This window comes from Limanda limanda, chromosome 1 (assembly GCF_963576545.1).
Source record: "Limanda limanda chromosome 1, fLimLim1.1, whole genome shotgun sequence".
Lineage (NCBI taxonomy): Eukaryota > Metazoa > Chordata > Actinopteri > Pleuronectiformes > Pleuronectidae > Limanda > Limanda limanda.
This window is the reverse complement of record NC_083636.1, coordinates 1,460,883-1,481,043: the sequence shown is the minus strand read 5'-3', so window position 1 is coordinate 1,481,043 and position 20,161 is coordinate 1,460,883. Positions and strand designations below refer to the sequence as shown.

Here is a 20,161-nt window from a genome sequence, read left to right as displayed (position 1 = left end):
ATATTTAAAGATGGACGACGGGTCTGTGCAGTGGTATCGAGGCTCCGCCCATACATGCTTCAACCAACCAGGAGTCAGTCTCAGCTGTCAATCACAGCGTCTCATGTTTTTATATCAAATAACAGAATAAAACCAAACTGATCAAAACATGAACAAACATCAGAGAGATGAGAACGACCTGAACCGACAGAAACATCTTTACAAACATTTATTTAACGTCTACTTTGATTCTTTAGTTTGGTTCATGTCCCGTCTGCTAACATGGAGGAGGAGGGGTTATACCGCAGTTAGACACCAGGAGGCGGTGGAGATGCTTCACTGATTGGAGCTGTCATGTGATTCATCTCTATTGAGTGGGGGGCCCCTGCAGGTGTCCGTTGGGCCCCTGTGGGTCTCAGGACCGCCCCTGGGCCCGCGGAGAGGAGGAGGTGCGCCCCCTGCTGGAGGAGCAGACACTTCAGGAAGCGTCTCAGTGCGATCATGAGTCTCCTGCTCCTCTTCCTCCTCCGGCTCTCGCACGGACTCCTCTTCACCAGAGACCCGGGCTGGGTCGCCTCGGACCCGGGCTGGAACCGGACCGGCTCCGGGTCGCAGCTCGTGTCCGTGTCCGCGGACCTGAGCTCCGTCCTGCACCGGGTGGACCCGCGGTTCCTGTCCGTGACCATCGACTCCAGCCTGGGCAGCGAGGAGAGCTTCATGTACCTGCTGAGGTCAGACCGGGCCAGAGTGTGTGTCTGCGTGTGTGTGAGTGAGTGTGTCTTTGTTTACCTGTGTGTGTGTGAGTTTGTCTTTGTTTGTGTTTTTCTTTGTGTATTTGTCTTTGTGTATTTGTGAGTATGCGTGTTTGTCTTTGTGTATTTGTGAGTATGCGTGTTTGTCTTTGTGTATTTGTGAGTATGCGTGTTTGTCTTTGTGTATTTTGGTTTGAATGTGTGCGGGTGTCTGTGTTTTTCTTTGTGTGTGAGTGTGTGTCTGTGTTTGTCTTTATATATTTGTGTGTATGTGTGTTAAACTTTGTGTGAGTGTGCGAGTTTGTCTCTGTGCCTTTGTGTGTGTGTGTCTGTGTTTGTCTTTGTGTATTTTTGGTGTGATGTGTGTGGGTGTCTGTGTTTGCCTTTGCGTGTGAGTGTGTGTCTGTGTTTGTCTTTGTTTGTGTTTGTCTTTGTATATTTGTGTGTATGTGTGTTAAACTTTGTGTGAGTGTGCGAGTTTGTCTCTGTGCCTTTGTTTGTGTGTGTGTGTGTCTGCTTGTGTGTGTTTGTCTATGTACATTTGTGTGTCACGCATAATTTTGAATAATAATCTTTATTATTAAGATGAAAACTCTTCTTAGAATTCAAAGGTAAAAATTATGTTCAATAAGAAAACAGAGATTCAAACTGAAATAAAGTTTCCTTTGATCTAGGAAGACTGACACTGCAGGAGTGGAGTTGTTTGTTTACGGCTCAGCATCAAAGGATTCATGGTCCATGTGTGTCCGCGTTACAGAACATCGTGTTTTAATGGCGTGTAATCAAACTTTGACACCACGCCACGGTCACACCATGTGACGAAAAATCGATCCCTCGGTCAGTTTTTATCTCCGTCTTGTTGTGATGACACTCATCTTCAAGTTGAAATTGATCCGATGAAAGCCCTGGTACAAGTACATCAAAGTAAAAATGTGGAATATGGCCAAAATGGCCACTAAATGCTAATAGCAGGCTTCCTGTTGTGTTTTTCCACTTGCACCGGTCAATGTGAACATGTTCCAGGGGTCTCGGGGGGGCACCGTTGAGCCATTTTGCGACGCCCATTGAAAATTTCTCCAGAATACGTAAATTTTCACCACTTTCTAACTTTCTGCAAATTTTGGTAAGAATTTGAGCATGGTAAAGCCCTCAAAAAGCCAATTCATTTGCCTGAATAATAATAATAATCCTTACAATTTCAATAGGGCCTCACCTGACCTTCGATCAGTGCTCGGGCCCTAATAATGACCAGGGCTCAGTGTAGCACTTGCGGGCCTGAGCACCCGCACGTTGAAGCCTGTTGCTGTCGGGGGAGAGAGCGAACGATGACCAAGCGCACGTCTCCGCGTTGGATGCGTTTTCCTCTCTGTGGCAAGGATAAACGCTTCACATTCCCAGAAGTTGAAGTTGATCTGATGAAAGCCCTATGAGTTCGTCAAAGTACTAATGTGGAAAATGGCCAAAATAGCCATTTAAGTCAAAATGGCGGGCTTCCTGTTTGGTCGAGCATGTCTATCCAGGAGACTTATTTGTTTTTTATGAAAAGGCATATGTCCCTATATATTTTTGTAGATGTCGGCAAATCCTAGTGCCGGGGCTGCCCTTTAGGGGGCGCTAGTCAGTTATTTTGCCAGGCCCTTTCCTTAAAACCATCTGAATGTCTGTGGGGGGGGGGTGGCTACACTTGGTAGTTTGAGGGAGATAGACCCATATACAATACGATACAATAGGCCCCCCACCGCTCTAAGCTCGGGTTCTTTCAAATACATTCATGTCAGTGTAATTATAGATTTCTGTCTTTACAAAGTGAGAAGTAAACACGTGTGATAAAGGAAGGTCAGTGTTTGATTGACAGCTGATCTCTGTGCGGAGCAGAAACATCACAACAACGAACTTTGATCAACAAACATGGAGACAATAGAAGTTAAAGATTTACACACAGAATCTAAATCACTGCTTTTAATGACTCAAGTCTATTTGAGTTTACAGAACTCAGCTGTGTGTCCATAACCAACCCAAACTCCAGCATAGAGAGGCTGAGTGAATGTGGTCTGGACTCTGTGGAGGAGAGTCATGGTGTCAGAGACGCTGTAGAAGGACAGAATACCTGCACTGTGATCCAGGTACACTCCTACTCTGGAGGACACAGGACCTGACACTGGAGTCCTGATGTTGTTGTATTGAAAGTCATAACTGTTTCCATCATAATATAATGACCAAGATTTATCATTAAATCCAAATATACATTCATGTGAGCGTCCTGCTCTGCTGATATTCTTGTATGTGACTGCGACATCAATTCGTCCCCCCACCTCCACCTCCACCTCCCAGTAACAACGTCCAGTCAGACTCTCTCTACTCAGGACCTGATACCAATAAGTGAATCTGTCTGGGTGATCAGAATAAGACTGTCCTTCATACGTACATGTTACTTTTCTGTTTCCCTCAGATAATAACAAACGTCTGTGTACTGTGTTTGGATCCAGTGTGATTTCCTGTGAATATTTTAAGAAGTCAGCTCTGGTCTCTGGCTCTGGTTCTTGCAGTAAAACATCCACTTGAGACACAATCTGTAAAATCTCTGTCTCTGTCTCACTCAGAATGTCCTCTAGTCGACCTCTGACCTGTGACACAGCGGCTGTCACATCCTCAAAGTCCCTCAGAGGACGGATCCTGATGCTGGATGAGTGTGTAGATTCACTGAGTGGTGACAGTGAGGGGTAGTTGTTTAGAAGCTGCTTGTGATCCTCTGTGTCTGAGAGCTGCTTCAGTTCATGGTCTTTCCTCTTCAGCTCAGTGATCTCCTGCTCCAGTCTCTCCTGAAGCTCTCTGACTCGACTCACTTCAGTTTCCTGCTGGAATCTGATCTGCTGCTCCACATCAGAGCTTCTTTCCTCCAGCAGACGGATCAGCTCAGTGAAGATCTCCTCACTGTCCTCCACTGCTTTATCAGCAGAGCCATTGAAGGCCTTCTCCTCCTGTTGAAGCATCTTCACGTCTTTCTCTGTGTCCTGGACTCTCTGCTGGATTGTTTGTCTCCTCAGCCCGAGCTCTCTCTGCCTCTCAGTCCTTTCTGCTGCAGCTGACACTGCGTCGTGGTCTTTATGTTCCTCCACAGAGCAGAGATAACAGATACACTGCTGATCAGTGCGGCAGAACATCTTCATCACCTCATCGTGACGAGAGCAGATGTTCTCCTGGAGCTTCTCCGAGGGCTCCACCAGCTTGTGCTTCTTCAATGCAGCTGACTGAAGATGAGGCTGGAGGTGTTTTTCACAATAAGAGGCCAAACAATTCAAACAGGACTTGAGAGCTTTCAGTTTTCTCCCAGTGCAGACATCACAGGCCACATCTTCAGGTCCAGCATAGCAGTGATCAGCAGGAGCAGCTTGGAGTCCAGTCTTCTTCAGCTCCTCCAGTAAAGCAGCTAACATGGTGTTTGTCTCCAGGACAGTCCTCGGTGTGAAGGTCTGTCTACACTGAGGACAGCTGTAGCTTCCTCTCTCCTCCTCTTTGTCCCAGTGGGTGTTAATACAGCTCTTACAGTAGCTGTGTCCACAGACAGTAGTCACCGGATCCTTCAGTAGATCCAGACAGATCGAACAGCAGAATCTTTCTCTGTCCAGGTGATTTTCTTGCTGCTGCCAGAGACTGAAGAACAGATTCACTTCCTCCAAACAGAAACAGATGTCTTCTCCTCCCTCTCTCCTTCACGTCCTCTTTTTACCACGTTTTAACACACTAATGAAAAGAGCAACAGTCTGGTCCCTCAGCAGCTGCAGCCTTTATGTCAAACTGTTTAAAGGCAGCTACCTTAACTGTAGCTGCCTTTAAACAGTGTGACATACTGTTGTATTTTTAGACTTTGATGCGGGCCAATTAAAAGTGGATGGCAGCCGCAGTTGGCCCGCGTGGCCGTAGTTTGGACACCCCTGGTCTAGGCCCTGAAAAAGCTGAAAATGGCCACCAAATCCAAAATGGTGGGTTTCCTGTTTGATCTAGCATATGTATCTAAAAGACGTATTTCTTTGTAATTTAAAGACACATGTCCCTATCGATTTTTGTAGATGTAGACCAATCGTAGTGCCTGGGCTGCCCTTTCGGGGGCGCTAGTCAGTTATTTTGCCACGCCCATTCCTTAAAACCATCTGAATATCTTCAAGGGGGGGGGGCTGTTAATACACACATGTAGTTTGAGTGAGATGGACCCATGAATACGGAAGTTACAGCAATTTTGTGTGTCATGGCGAGTTGATGAACTTTGATACCACTATTAATAATGTGCTTGATGAAAAGTCACAGTAATCTTATATCTTCATTATCAATGTCTTGAGACCCATTTGATTCAGTTTGACATGGTTGAGGTCAGTGGATGAGGAGGAATACATCCAAGTGTAAGACATGCAAAAAACAAGACATTTCCTGTAGCCACCAGGGGGCGCTGTGATTTTAAGTCATGATTTCTGTGTAGATATCATTAGGCCGGGACTCTTGTCTTATGTGTCTAGTTTGGACACGATTGAACCAAATATGTCTGAGATACAGAACCTCTTGTTTTGATGGCGTGTAATCAAACTTTGACGCCACGCCATGGTCACACGGTGTGAGGAAAAGTCGATCCCTCAGTCAGTTTTTATCTCCATCTTGTTGTGATGACACTCATCTCAATTTGAAGTTGATCTGATGAAAGCCCTGGTACAAGTACATCAAAGTAAAAATGTGGAATATGGCCAAAATGGCCACTAAATAGAAAATGGCGGACTTCTTGTTGCGTTTTTCATAATGCCCTTTGTGACTTTTGTTTGTCTTATCATGATACAGCTGTGTATTGATTTTTGTGAAGACCGGTCAGTGTGAACACGTTCCAGGGGTCTCGGGGGGGCACCGTTGAGCCATTTTGTGACGCCCATTGAAAATTCCTTCAGAATACGTAAATTTTCACCACTTTCTAACTTTCTGCAAATTTTGGTAAGAATTTGAGCATGGTAAAGCCCTCAAAAAGCCAATTAATTTGCCTGAATAATAATAATAATCCTTACAATTTCAATAGGGTCTCACCTGACCTTTGATCAGTGCTCAGGCCCTAAAAGTTCAGAAGATCCATATTCTCCAGGATCAAAGGTCAAATCTTTGTTCTGTCTGCTGTAGCTGGATATTTGAAAGTTTGTCAAAATTAATTTAATCTTATAAATTAATGTTCTTTTTTTAAAGTTTTGCTTTCATTTTCATTTCTGATCATCAAAGTTCAAACTGACACATTTAAATCTTCATCTGAAAGTTTAGATCCGTTTCCTGTGAAGTTTCTTGTAGAAGTCGAGGTTCTGACCTGAACCTCAGATGAGTTTTGTGTTTTGAATTCAGATCTCAGAAGATCCGGACGTTGGCCAAAGCTCTGAGTCCCTCGTTCCTGAGGTTCGGTGGAACGAGACAGGACTTCATGGTTTTCACTCCTGAGAGGAAACATCTGCAGACATCAGGTGACCTTCACAGAGCCAAGCTCCTCCCCCTTCTCGGTTTCTTTCATATGGAAGTAAACCACAAAATAATAATATCAAATATTTATGCTCATTCAAAAACAACAGGAAATTAGTTTTTGCTCCCTGGCTCTACCTAGAGGCCGGAGGCGTTATATTTTCAACTTGTCAATATGTCAAATCCCTGTAAACATGATATATCTCAAGACGACCTGGAGGGAACTTCTTCAAAACGTACAGATGAACTGATTAGATTTGGGTGGTTAAAGGTCAAAGGTCACATGAATGTAAGTTGACCTGTGGATAAACGTCCTCTCTGCTCCCGTCAGCTCTGTCCTGTGATGAGGAGGCGCTGCCGTCGTGGCTGGAGGACAAACTGAAGGTGGAGTGGTCGAAGCAGCAGCTGGTCCTGATGAGAGAAGATGCTCAGAGGAAGTACAGGAGCGTCAAGTTCACAGGTAGGAGCATGTGGTCCTGTGGTCCTGTGATCCTGTGGTCATGTGATCCTGTGATCCTGTGATCCTGTGATCCTGTGGTCATGTGATCCTGTGGTCCTGTGATCCTGTGATCCTGTGATCCTGTGGTCATGTGGTCCTGTGATCCTGTGGTCATGTGATCCTGTGGTCATGTGATCATGTGATCCTGTGATCATGTGATCATGTGATCCTGTGGTCATGTGATCCTGTGGTCATATGATCCTGTGGTCATGTGATCCTGTGGTCATGTGATCCTGTGATCATGTGGTCATGTGATCCTGTGGTCATGTGATCCTGTGGTCATGTGATCCTGTGATCATGTGGTCATGTGATCCTGTGATCCTGTGGTCATGTGATCATGTTATCCTGTGATCCTGTGGTCATGTGGTCATGTGATCCTGTGATCCTGTGGTCATATGATCATGTTATCCTGTGATCCTGTGGTCATGTGGTCATGTGATCCTGTGGTCATGTGATCATGTGGTCATGTGATCCTGTGATCCTGTGGTCATATGATCCTGTGATCCTGTGGTCCTGTGGTCATGTGATCCTGTGGTCATGTGGTCATGTGATCCTGTGTTCATGTGATCCTGTGGTCATGTGATCATGTGATCCTGTGATCCTGTGGTCATGTGATCCTGTGATCCTGTGATCCTGTGGTCATGTGATCCTGAGATCCTGTGGTCCTGTGGTCATGTGATCCTGTGATCCTGTGATCCTGTGGTCATGTGATCCTGTGATCCTGTGATCATGTGATCATGTGATCCTGTGGTCATGTGATCCTGTGGTCATATGATCCTGTGGTCATGTGATCCTGTGGTCATGTGGTCATGTGATCCTGTGGTCATGTGATCCTGTGGTCATGTGATCATGTGATCCTGTGATCCTGTGGTCATGTGATCCTGTGATCCTGTGATCCTGTGGTCATGTGATCCTGTGATCCTGTGGTCATGTGATCCTGTGATCCTGTGATCCTGTGGTCATGTGATCCTGTGATCCTGTGATCCTGTGGTCATGTGATCCTGTGATCCTGTGGTCATGTGATCCTGTGATCCTGTGGTCATGTGATCCTGTGGTCATGTGATCCTGTGGTCATGTGATCCTTTGATCCTGTGATCCTGTGATCCTGTGGTCATGTGATCCTGTGGTCATGTGATCCTGTGGTCATGTGATCCTGTGATCCTGAGATCATGTGATCCTGTGGTCATGTGATCCTTTGATCCTGTGATCCTGTGATCCTGTGGTCATGTGATCCTGTGGTCATGTGATCCTGTGGTCATGTGATCCTGTGATCCTGTGGTCATGTGATCCTGTGATCCTGTGGTCCTGTGGTCATGTGATCCTGTGATCCTGTGATCCTGTGGTCATGTGATCCTGTGGTCATGTGACGCGCTGGCTGACCCTCCTCCTGTGACAGAGTTGACCGTGGACCTGCTGAACTCCTTCTCCAGCTGCTCGGGGATGGATCTGATCTTCGGGCTGAACGCTCTCCTCAGAACAGCCGACAACAGCTGGAACAGCAGCAACGCCGGCTCGCTGCTGCGGTACTGCGAGTCCCGAGGCTACGCCATGTCCTGGGAGCTGGGAAACGGTACGACCACGTGTCAGCTGACCCGTAGGTTCACGCCCCCTCACAGAGGTCGGGGTTTGATATCTGTCGTGTGTTTGACCTCAGAACCAAACAGTTTCGAGAAGAAGGCCGGGATCCGAGTGGACGGATCTCAGCTGGGACAGGACTTCACCCGTCTCCGAGAGATGATGTCAGAGTCCAAACTCTACCACGGCGCCGGACTGTACGGGCCGGACGTGGGCCAGCCGCGAGGCCACAGGATCGACATACTGGAGGGGTGAGAGGTCATGGGAACAATAATCTGATATGAACCAGATTAAAACAATAATGTCATCGGGAGGAACCACAGAGAAAAAAGAGAAGCGACTCAGTGTCACACAACTTCCACTTCCTGTGGCAAAACAAATCCTCAGTGTGGCGTCGAAACCAGTTCAACCTGGGTGACCTTTGACCTTTGAAATCCACCTGCATTCACATGTGTGTGAGTGTCTTTATAACAGTGTTTATAACATTCAATCTACGCTCACGGCAAACAGACAAAAACCTGTAACACAGATTTTCCTGCTTAAACCAGATCTCATCACATTCACACACACACACAGATACATACTCATACACACATAAATACATATAAACTGCATTTCCACATTGAGACAGTGTGTATTTGTCTCTGAGCAGCAGAGAACCGTCTGTAGCAGCAGTCCAGGCCGAGCTCAGTTCCTGGGATTAAATTAGCGTCATGTGAGCTTCACGCTTCACCTCATTTAGTCCCGAACGTTTGAACTCGTCTGTTATTCCCGTGGGTCGGACGCTCGCTGCTCTGGTCACGTGGCTCCTCCTCCTCCTCCTGGGGGTGGCGTCTCCTCACAGTGGTTTGTGTGTTGCGTGCTGCAGGTTCCTGTCGAGCGGAGCGGACGCCGTGGACGCCTGCACCTGGCACCAGTGAGTTCACCTGCACATTGTGTTGTGTTTGCTCAGGGACAATAAAGTTCCTGGATCTGAAATGAAACAGAGAACATGTGACTTCAGGTCAGCTCTGTGAACACGATGCAGGTGAAACCTCCTCTGTCCCGTCTCTTAGTTACTACGTGAACGGCAGAGACACGTCGCTGGAGGATTTCCTGGATCCAGAGATTCTCGACTCGCTGAAGATAAAGACCAAAGAAGTTCTGCAGGTGAAGACAGCGAGACGCTCAGAGACTCGGACATGTGCGAGGTGACGATGTTGACATGTGTCCTCTGCTCAGAAAGTACAGATGGCGTCCCCGGGGAAGGGGGTGTGGCTCGGAGAGACGAGCTCGGCGTACGGAGGAGGAGCCTTGGGTCTGTCCGACGCGTTCGTCGCAGGTTTCATGTGAGTGGACACGAGACGCGTTCAAGAAGAACATTCTATCAGAGCTGAGATGAGAAGATTATGAATCAAACAGTCAAACAACACAATTTATTTAGTGTTGCATTAATAATAATAATGATAATAATAATAATCTTTCTCCAGTTAATCAGAGTCAGAGCCGTGAGCATCGTCTTCAGTTCAAATCAAAACTCGCAGTGACTGTGACCTTTGTGCCAAATGTGAAAAACCTCCCTCAACATGTTACTGTCATGTCGGGGGGGAGGGGGGGGGGTTAACGCACTGATTACCCAGCAGCCCCTGGTCTCATGACAAACATTACAACAAACGACCTGCTTGATGCTCACAATATATATTCCACTGAGACCACACACAGACACACACACACACAGTGTAACAGTGGGAGTGCGCCCCCTGCAGGTGGCTGGACAAACTGGGCCTGGCTGCCACGCTGGGCGTGGACGTGGTGATGAGGCAGGTGCTGATTGGTTCAGGAAGCTACCACCTGGTCGACAACAACCTGGACCCACTTCCTGTAAGAGCTTCTTCTTCACTGCTTCTATGAATGTCTGCTGCTGCTGGACATGTTGTTCATCTGAGACTCTTCATTTGCATAAACACTGCTGCTAGGCAACGGCCATGTGGGCGTTACAGAGTCACTCCAGAGATGTAACGACGGAGGGATGGAGGGAGGAAGATGAGGCTGATGAAGGTGAAGATGTTTAACGTAGACGTCACCTGAGGCTTCGACCAATCAGCTGGTGTTTGTTAGATCAACTGATGAGTTAGCAATTATAAATGAACATTAATTTAAAGTCCATATGAGTTTGAGACAGAGGCTGAATAGAGGATCTGCAGCGATGAACGTGAGAGTTGGAATATTTCTCTCCTAACGACTTCCTGTGTGACTGACAGCAGGGTTGACGCTGACCTCTGACCTCTGGTGTCGTCCCTCAGGATTACTGGCTGTCTCTTCTCTACAAGAGACTCGTGGGACCGGAGGTTTTGAAGATCGAGGCGTTTGCTGCTGTCGGCCGCAGCAAGAGAGTGCGAGTGTATCTGCACTGCTCCAACACAAAGAGGTTCCCCGGCTGCAGACTCTCTGTCTCCCCCTGGTGGAACTTCCTGTACTGACCCTGAGGTTCTGTGTGTCTGCAGCTTCAGCAGCGGAGCGCTCACGCTGATGTCTCTGAACCTGAGTGAGGAACCAGCCCGGATCTGGGCTCCGGCTCTCGGCTCCTCCGGCACAGTGGAGGCGTTTGTCCTGCAGGCCGACCGGCCCGGGGAGGAGGGGCTCTACTCCAGGTGCCTCCTCAATGTTCCCATTGATCCCTGAAGACTCCTCCAGTCACGAGGAGCTTCAGGCTGTGTCACTTAGGTTCCGTGGGAGAGGGGATCCATGGAGGAGGCACAGATTCTCCTCAGGAGCTTCATTAAAATTATTTTTATTTATTTTTAATTTGCCTTTATTTAACCAGGTCGGTCCCGTTGAGACACAATGACCTCTTTTTTCCAAGGGAAGCCTGGACAAGACAGCAGCATACAAAAATGTCAACAGTCACAAGACACACAGAAATCACATAACACAGATAAAATATATATATATTTATATTTATATAGGCAACAGGACTAAAGCTCCGGATTCACACCAAAACAAGAACAAGTGCGGTATGAAGCTGCTCCAATTTCTCTCACACGAGTCTTCAAAGTTTCAAGGTTTATGAGCTGCTTTAACTTTAGAGTTTTTTGCAGTGCAGTCCAAGCAGCAGGTGCAGCGAACTTAAAACAGTGCTTACCAAATTCAGAGTGAACTTTGGGCATAATTAATAAATAAAACTCAAAGGAGCAGTCCACTGAATCTAAACATCTCATCATAGAAGTTAAATCAGTAAAATAATCAGAATATTTTGAGAATGTAGAAATAGTCATTTGAGAGTCGGGATTTTTTTTTCCGACTAAATGATTAATTGATGAAATAATCTGCAGATGAATGGATAATGAGAATATTTCTTTGTACTCTGTGAAGGTCTGTGAAGCTGAACGGAGACGTGTTGAAGATGGTGGACGATCAAACTCTCCCCGACCTGAGAGGAGAGCGTCTCCCTCCAGCTGAGCACCTGCAGCTTCCTGCCTACTCGCTGGCCTTCTTCGTGTTCCCAGACGCTCGAGCCGCCGCCTGTCACGACCCCGGACGCCACCGATGACGCCGCGGTCACGCACAGGTCTTTAGATCGAACACGGCTCATCCTCTCCGGACTAAACCGACTCGAACTCAGGTGACGACGATGAAACGAAGAATTACTTTCACATCCCGGTGGCTGTGTTTCTAAGTTTCTAATAAAAACATTGTAGTGACTCGTGTGAACGAAGCCACCGACTGTAATCCTCAAATCACAGGTGTAGATAAAGATGGACAACGTGACTTGAGAAGTGAATTCCAGATCAAGGTTTCCTTCAGTTTAGATTTTGTTTTCATCACAAACACATCACATGATGATGTAACACAGAGATTTGTAATCCAGGTTTCCTGATGCTTCGATATTTGACAAATGAAACATCTGCTTCACCTGAAACGACACGTGATGATGGTTGTAGAAAATTAAATTTAACTTAAACTCAATAATGTAAAGTGATGAAATCCTCGGATCTTCTCAGACTCAACAGGACGTCATCAGAAACCTTCTTTACCTCCTCAGATGAGAACTTGTCGGCCTTCAATTCATGATAAATAGTCTTTTCTGATTGTGGAGGATTATATCTACAGTGTGTCTCTATTTTTGAATTAGTAGTTTGGATTTATTGTGTTTACAGTAAAACACAGCGTGCATGTTTTTTCATTTAAATAAGATCTATTACACAGGTTTTGCACATGGAACAACTAATAAAGAGCTGATTTACATTTCATCTTTCAGTAAAAACCTTTTTAAATACAGAAAATTCAGTTTTGATTTTATTTTCATCACAAACTCTCGAAGCTTTGACGCATCACAACCAAACTCTTCTCTCCTCCTGCTCCTCGCCGTGTGTGATGATGTCACACAGAGATTTGTAATCCAGGTTTCCTGATGCGTCGATATTTGACGACTGAAACACCTGCTTCACCTGAAACGACACATGATGACATGCAGGTTGTAGAAAATATAATTTAACTTAATAATGTAAAGTGATGAAATCCTCGGATCTTCTCAGACTCAACAGGACGTCATCAGAAACCTTCTTGACCTCCTCAGATGAGAACTTGTCGGCCTGTGTCATCAGCAGATTCTGTTTCTGATCACATAAAACAGAACATCGATGAGTTTGTGTTTAACAGCAGAGAAACGTTTGTAAATAACAGACTCACTCGTCGAACATATTTCCAATAATAAGAATTAAACCTCATGAACGTGACTTTAACTCTTTAAACTCTTGGATATGAGTTTGTTCGAACATGGAGAAAACGTTTGGCTCCTCCTTCCTTCTTCTTTGTTTTTCTACTCGCCTGCAGAAGCAAAATCTCACCTTAGAAACTCACTAATTATACATGACATGTATTTACGTTACTGTACATTCTATTAAATTCTACTACAGTTATATTAATCACTCTTTTCTAAACACAAAGAATTATAACTTTTTTGTAAAAAATGATTTAAATTCATGATAAATAGTCTTTTCAGATTGTGGAAGATTATATCTACAGAGTGTGTCTGTATTTTTTAATTAGTAGTTTGGATTTATTGTGTTTACAGTAAAACACAGCGTGCATGTTTTTATTTAAATATGATCTATTACACAGGTTTTGCACATGGGACAACTAATAAAGAGCTGATTTACATTTCATCTTTCAGTAAAAACCTTTTTAAATACAGAAAATGAAAAATTTCATTACACAATAAAATATAACGCCTATCTCGTTCATTCTTTGTCGTTTTAAGACAGTAAATATTTGTCTTGGTTCATTTTGTTTAAACTTTAATCTGCGAGTTTAAATATGTGAGAGGATCACAGAGACCTTTAGGACACTTGATGACACCACAGGAGCAGAATGGAGACATGTTATGTTTATGGTGTTTTATTCCATTTGAAGAATCACTCACCAGTTACTTCAGTTTTATTGGATTTGGCTAGAAACACCTTTTACCCCTGAAACTACAAAAGTGTTTTGTGGACTCAAACACTTTGTGATAATGAAAAGTTTTAATTTTTGGGCGAACTATCATTTCAATGTGGTGACAGACACCATCTCTCAGGAGAAGTTACTCAACATGTCAGAATCAGAATCAGAAAGTATTTATTGCCAAGTAGGTTTACACCTACCTGGAATTTGCTTTGGTTATTAGTGCATACAATGAACATAGAAACATTAAACCCCAATAAATACAACACACATAAGAAAAACAATAATAATAATAAAAAACAATATATATTTACTCACTATTTACTTCTTATTTACTCACTTTTTCTAATATTTATACAAAGTAACATGTGTTTAGACATAAACATATCTAAACTCTTCTGAACTTCAATAACTCCACCAAACCAGCACCCTGGAATATTTGCATATTTGCACCAGCACCATAATAAGCATATTTGAATATTTGCACTACTGCACAAATTGAACATTCATCTGTAAAGATATATATTTAGATGTATATGTTTTATTTTCTATTTTAAATTTTTGATATTCTATTTCATTGTTATTCTATTTTATTCTTTTTTATTCTATTTTATACTATTTCTATTTTTTTTTTTATTTTTTGGGTTGAAATTACTGAGCATTGCTTAAAGAGAGACTGTGACCCAAGTATTTCATTGACAGTGACTGCTTCATGTTATCTCATTTGACAATAAAAAATCTTGAATCTATTTAAAAATATATAAAAGATAAAAGATATAAAAAGTGAAGTAAAAAGTGAAATGCAAAATGCAAAACAGTGAACAGTCAAATCTTACTTTGTCAAACTGTAGCTACATGAAGTCCTTTAGCTGTAATACTTCACATGGAGCTGAGAGTTGTGTACTTGTGCACTTGAGTTGTGTACTTGTGTACTTGAGTTATGTTCTTGTGTACTTGCACCACACACAGATCCAGATGTGACGCGTCTGATCGCACCTCTGGGTGAGGTGTGATCCGGAAGTGGGGTGTAGTTCAGGTCCAGTAGAGATCCAGAGCCCTGGCGGTCAGCAGCGGTACTGCAGGTCCCTGACGCGTCACATTAGCAGCGCATTAATACTACACTACCCACACCCCCCCGCGTCGAGCCATGTTGGAGGAAATCCGCGTCGCTGGATTATTCTAATCCGACAGGTCTGGACGACACATCGTCCCCAGCGAGCAGCTCCGTCCCGCGGCCTGTGGAGAACCCGACCCCCGGAGCCGAAGCTGCGATGATCCGCGGCCACTGATCCGCTGCTCGGCCCGCTTCCTGGAGCCTTCCGCCCGCTGACAGCGGCTCGGTACCGCCGCTGCTCCTCCGGGCACACAGGGGACCCGGACCCGCTGCCACTCGAACCCGGCTCCACCTGCTCCCCGGCCCGGTTAGCTCCAGCCCGGCTCGGCTCGGCTCGGCTCGGGTGTCCTGTCCGCGGTGCGAAGCGCTGCCGCAGCTCGCTCTCTGCTAGCTAGCACGCTAGCTCGCTCCGGCTAGCAGCTAGCTAGCGAGGAATTCCTCAAGTTTCGTCCGGAACCGAGCGATCGTCCAGCGGCTCACCGGGAGGGAGGATGTCGGCGAAAGAGCCGAACAAGATGTCCACCACCGAGCGACCTGTCAAAGGTGAGTAGCCGGCGTCTGGTGCTGCGATCCCCGGGCAGGAAGTCAGCCGAGCTAGGTGCTAAAGGCAGCTTAACGCCCGCTGGAGGACGAGCCAGCCCGGGTGACAGCTCGCTCTCCCGGGGAGGTTAGCGTGAGCAGCCCGCGGGTTCCACGGTCCTCACCGGTCCTCACCGGTCCTCACCGGTCCTCACCGGTCCGCACCGGTCCGCACCGGCCGTCGGGTCCCGTGGCCCGGCTCCTCGGTCCCGCTGCGGAGCTCCGGAGCTCCGCGGGCCCGGGGGACGTCCAGCTGTTAGCCGACACATGCGGCTCAGGTCGGGGGACGTGTCAGCGCGACGGGCCGGACTCCTGGAGCCCGGGGGGGGGGGGGGAGCTGGGTCCCGGGTGGCCCCAAAACCTCACCCTTCCTCACCCATAATCTCACCCCATCTCTTCTCACCCACATCTGCTCACCTTTACTCCTCTTACCCCATCTCCTCACCCCTCCACACCCCATCATCTCACTCCTCTCACCCCCAAAACCTCACCCTTCCTTACCCCATCTCCTAACCCTTTCTTCTCTTACCCTATCTTCTCACCCCATCACCCATCTCCTCACCCTTTCTCACCCCATAACCCCATCTTCTCAGCCCACATCTCCTCACCCTTTCTACTCTCACCCTTCCTCCTCCATCATCTCACCCCTCCACACCCCATCATCTCACTGTTCTCACCCCACCTCCTCACCCTTCCTCCTCTCACCACATCATCTCACTCTCCTCCACCCTTCCTCCTCTCACCCCATCATCTCACCCCTCCTCACCCCATCATCTCACTCCTCTCACCCCGCCTCCTCACCCTTCCTCCTCTCACCCCACCTCCTCACCCCTCCTCACCCCATCATCTCACTCCTCTCACCCCACCTCCTCACCCCTCCTCACCCCATCATCTCACTCTCCTCCTCACCCTTCCTCCTCTCACCCCATCATCCCCCTCCTCACCCCTCCTCACCCCACCCTTCCTCCTATCACCCCACCTCCTCACCCTCCCGTGTCTCCAGGTGAATCCTCACGTGGTCGTTCTCTCCCTCGCAGGCAGAACATCTCTCACGTGATCACGTTCTTCACGTCTCCGTGATGATGATGATGATGATGATGATGAAGTGTGTGACACGCGTGTTGCACCAGTTCAGTTTGACCCAGTTGGACCGGGGGTGTGGTGGGGGGGGGGGGGTCACACGTGTTCTCTCTGCACCAGCATCACGCCACCGCTCGCTCGCTCTCTGGCTGGAGACACAACCTCACGCTCTGTCGCTTTATTTCCATAAAGGAATAACTGCCTGATATTTGATTAATTAGTTCACCAGGATAACCAGGTGAACCAGGTGGGTGGGGCTGGACGTCTGTGGGACACACACACACACACACACACACACACACACACACACACACACAGACACACACCATCAGTGGCTGGGAGATGATCATATCACTCCATATCGATAATTATCACAACACATTATTATTTCTAAGTTTAAAGCCGGTGAAGGTTGTGGTTTTAAACTTTGCTCTCCACAGAATGAGAACAGATATTGTAAAGATATGAATCAACAATCGTCTTGAAGTTGCACACACACACACACACACACACACACAGACACACACACACACCATCAGTGGCTGGGAGATATGAATCAACAATCGTCTCTGTATTTCATATCCATCTGCTTCATGATTAGTCGTCAGAGCTTCAGTTTGAAGGATCTAAATGAGAACTTCTTCTGGAGTTTATCACTTTATCATTTATTATTGAAGGAATAATCAACATATTAATAAGCAGCGAGTGAATAGTGTTGTTTGTCATTTAGCAGGTTCCTGTTTGAAGGTGTTAGATTTGAAATGGGACGCTTCTCTCTCATTGGACGAGGAGAAGTGACTTTGAACTTAATCTGTAACATTAACAGATCAATTTTAGAGAAGTTTCTTTATTTCGAGGATTTTCTTTTTGTCACAAACGAAGTTGAACACGACATTAAAAACAAAAAACTGACGACATCCTTTGGGAAGTTTTCTGACATTTAAAGATGAAATTATTAATCTGCTGAATAAAACAAATTCTTAGCTGCAGGCTGAAGTGTGACAGACGTGGTTGTAGTGATGAGTTCATCGCAGCGTCCTTTTGTAACACTGCATCCTGCTGGACCTGGTGTGTGTCTGTCTGTGTGTGTCTGTGTGTGTGTGTCTGTGTGTGTGTAGTGTGTACACACCGATGGCTTAGTTACTGATGGTAATGGAATCGGTGCGTCGGTCGGCGCTGCCTGTCATGTGTAATGATTCTGTCCTCATCCATGATTGATGGAGCTGATGACGGAGTGGGTGGAGTGTCATGGGCCCCAGCACGGAGCTCTGCCGTGGGACCCAGCACGCAGCTCTGCCGTGGGCCCCAGCACGGAGCTCTGCCGTGGGCCCCAGCACGGAGCTCTGCCGTGGGCCCCAGCACAGAGCTCTGCCGTGGGCCCCAGCACGGAGCTCTGCCGTGGGACCCAACAGCTTCCGATACCCATATATCGTCCGTTAAACGTATAGAACAGAACTGATTCCTGAGATGTTGTTAAAGCCTTAACGACAAAAACAATTGTGTGTTTATCGGCCAATTGATAAATGGATCAAACTGTCGTGGTGACGTGTTCAGAAGAAACACACAAGCGTTTTGTTGTTGTTGTTGAAGAAATCTCCGACATGTTGATGATCTTGTAAATGTTTCATACGTTTTTAACTCTTTAAAGTGTCCTCAGAGGCCGTGTTCCTCCAGGTGGCCACCAGGGACAAACTTCAACACGAGGACAATGAGATTATAAATGTTATCGCAGTCGAGTGTCAATAATTAATCTTTGGACTTATTAAAGTGTTTACTATGCGGTGGAGGTTAGTGTCATCGGGCCGAGGCAGCGTGTGTGTTGCTCTCTGTCCCTTCAGCCTCGGTGAGGAACACTGCATGTGTGTTAGTCTCTATTTGAATACCACTTCCTGTGGCGCTCTGCGAAACCTCGTTTGTACAACAGTGGTTTTTGTTTGCCTCTCCTCAGACGCTCAGTGCTGGTGAGGAGGAGTCGACCAATCACTGAGCCGGACGCCAGTGTTGTAATAAAAACTAGTTCCTGTTTATTTGTCCGTCCCACAGAACTCACAGCTCTTATCTGCAGCAGTTTCAGCTGCTCCGGCCTCCTTCGTGTGTCAGAACTCAGGTTTCTAAGTGAAGGAATGAACAGTCGGGCTGCAGCTCGGCCGCCTCCTTCACGTCTCTGGGTGAAATAAAGGTGTGTTCCCGGAATTAAGCTGCCTGGTATTTCCTCCGGGGGCCGGTGGGAGCTGCCAAACTGTTGTGAGTCTTCAGGACCCGTCTCAACACGCTGCTGGAGACACAAGGGAAACATGAAGTCTGCAGGAGAACCTCACCATTTCTGACTGTGAAGATCCAGTTGTTAACAAATCATGTGTCAAACAGTTACTGCTGTCAGAGACACACACACACACACACACACACACACACACACACACACACACACACACACACACACACACACACACACACACACACACACACACACACACACACACACACACACACACACACACACACACACACACACACACACACACACACAGACACACACAGCTCCATGGTGTGGGACAGTTCACCAGAGAACAAGAACAAACTTAACTTACAAGTTTAAAGATGAAACAAACTGAAGTGAGAGTTGGATTTTAGCCGTTGCTTCGACCGTGGGAGTAGCGTCAGTTCAGTGGCGCCACCTAGTGGCTGGAGGCGTCATGTGTTCAGGTTTTCCTTCGGCCTCATACTTGTGAACACGATATCTCTAGAACACCTCGAGAGAATCCGTTCACATTCGGTACAAACGGTCGCTCGGAGTCACTGATCCAGTGAGAAGGTTCTGTGGTCACTGGTCCCAGTGGACTGAGATGTTCCTGCCAGGGGTGTGGACTCGAGTCATGTGACTTGGACTCGAGTCATGTGACTTGGACTCGAGTCATGAATTTGATGACTTTAGACTCGACTTGACAAAATGTAAAGAGACTTGCAACTCGACTTGAACATCAATGACTCGTGACTTCACTTGGACTTGAGCCTTTTGACTTGATGAGACTTGCTCCTTTCCCCAAAACCCAAAGATTAAAAAGTATGTTATTCAGGAACGCTCTGTATCCTTCATTGTGTATGTGTGTGTGTGTATGTGTGTTTGTGTGTGTGTGTGCGTCTGTGTGTGTGTGTGAACGGGCTGTAAACTCACTGTTAACGTTACATTGCACACACGGTAATCTACTGCGTCCACTGCGAGTTCACTCCCTTTCATCACCGGGGGGGATGATGAGCTCCGGAGCTCACGAGCTAACGCTAGCTCCGGCGTTAGCTCGTGAGCTAACTCCCTCCATCGCTCTCCTGTGTTTATCGCCTCATGTCGACCAAAGTTAAACGTAAAAACTGTTTCCATGGCTCGTTTGGTTTTGTCTTTGTGTTGCACATCTCACCCGTGTGTCTCCTGGTGTTCCTCAGCGGTGCCGTACCCCCCCGGCGCCCGCCTGACGGTGAAGGACCTGTACGTGGACGGGAAGCCCAGCGTGGAGGTGCTGAAGGCCCACCTGGTGAAGGAGGGGCGGGTGGAGGAGGAGACGGCGCTCCGGGTCCTCAACGAGGGAGCAGCCATCCTCCGGCAGGAGAAGTGCATGCTGGAGGTGGAAGCCCCCATCACAGGTGAACACCCCCCCCCCCCCTGTTGTGTGTCTGTGTGTGTGTGTGTTGCACTGTCTC

At 46.9% G+C, this 20,161-nt stretch overlaps 2 protein-coding genes across 2 annotated transcripts in view; both read left to right on the top strand.

Moving 5' to 3' along the window:
- The first annotated feature begins 461 nt into the window (after positions 1-461).
- On the top strand, positions 462-11,821 carry hpse (heparanase). The gene is made up of 12 exons (XM_061072132.1): positions 462-710; positions 6,093-6,208; positions 6,535-6,663; positions 8,099-8,272; positions 8,357-8,528; positions 9,146-9,193; positions 9,333-9,426; positions 9,499-9,605; positions 10,023-10,137; positions 10,560-10,684; positions 10,761-10,907; positions 11,629-11,821. Exons 1-12 carry the CDS (start codon positions 481-483, stop codon positions 11,804-11,806), a joined length of 1,635 nt encoding a protein of 544 aa, XP_060928115.1. The 5' UTR covers positions 462-480; the 3' UTR covers positions 11,807-11,821.
- A 3,021-nt stretch (positions 11,822-14,842) lies between these two features.
- Positions 14,843-20,161, top strand: part of ppp3ccb (protein phosphatase 3, catalytic subunit, gamma isozyme, b) — a 15,100-nt gene continuing 9,781 nt past the window's right edge. The window contains exons 1-2 of the mRNA XM_061073797.1: positions 14,843-15,355; positions 19,907-20,104. Of these exons, the coding sequence (XP_060929780.1) occupies positions 15,304-15,355; positions 19,907-20,104 (250 nt within the window). The 5' untranslated portion in view covers positions 14,843-15,303. The remainder of the gene's footprint in view (positions 15,356-19,906; positions 20,105-20,161) is intronic.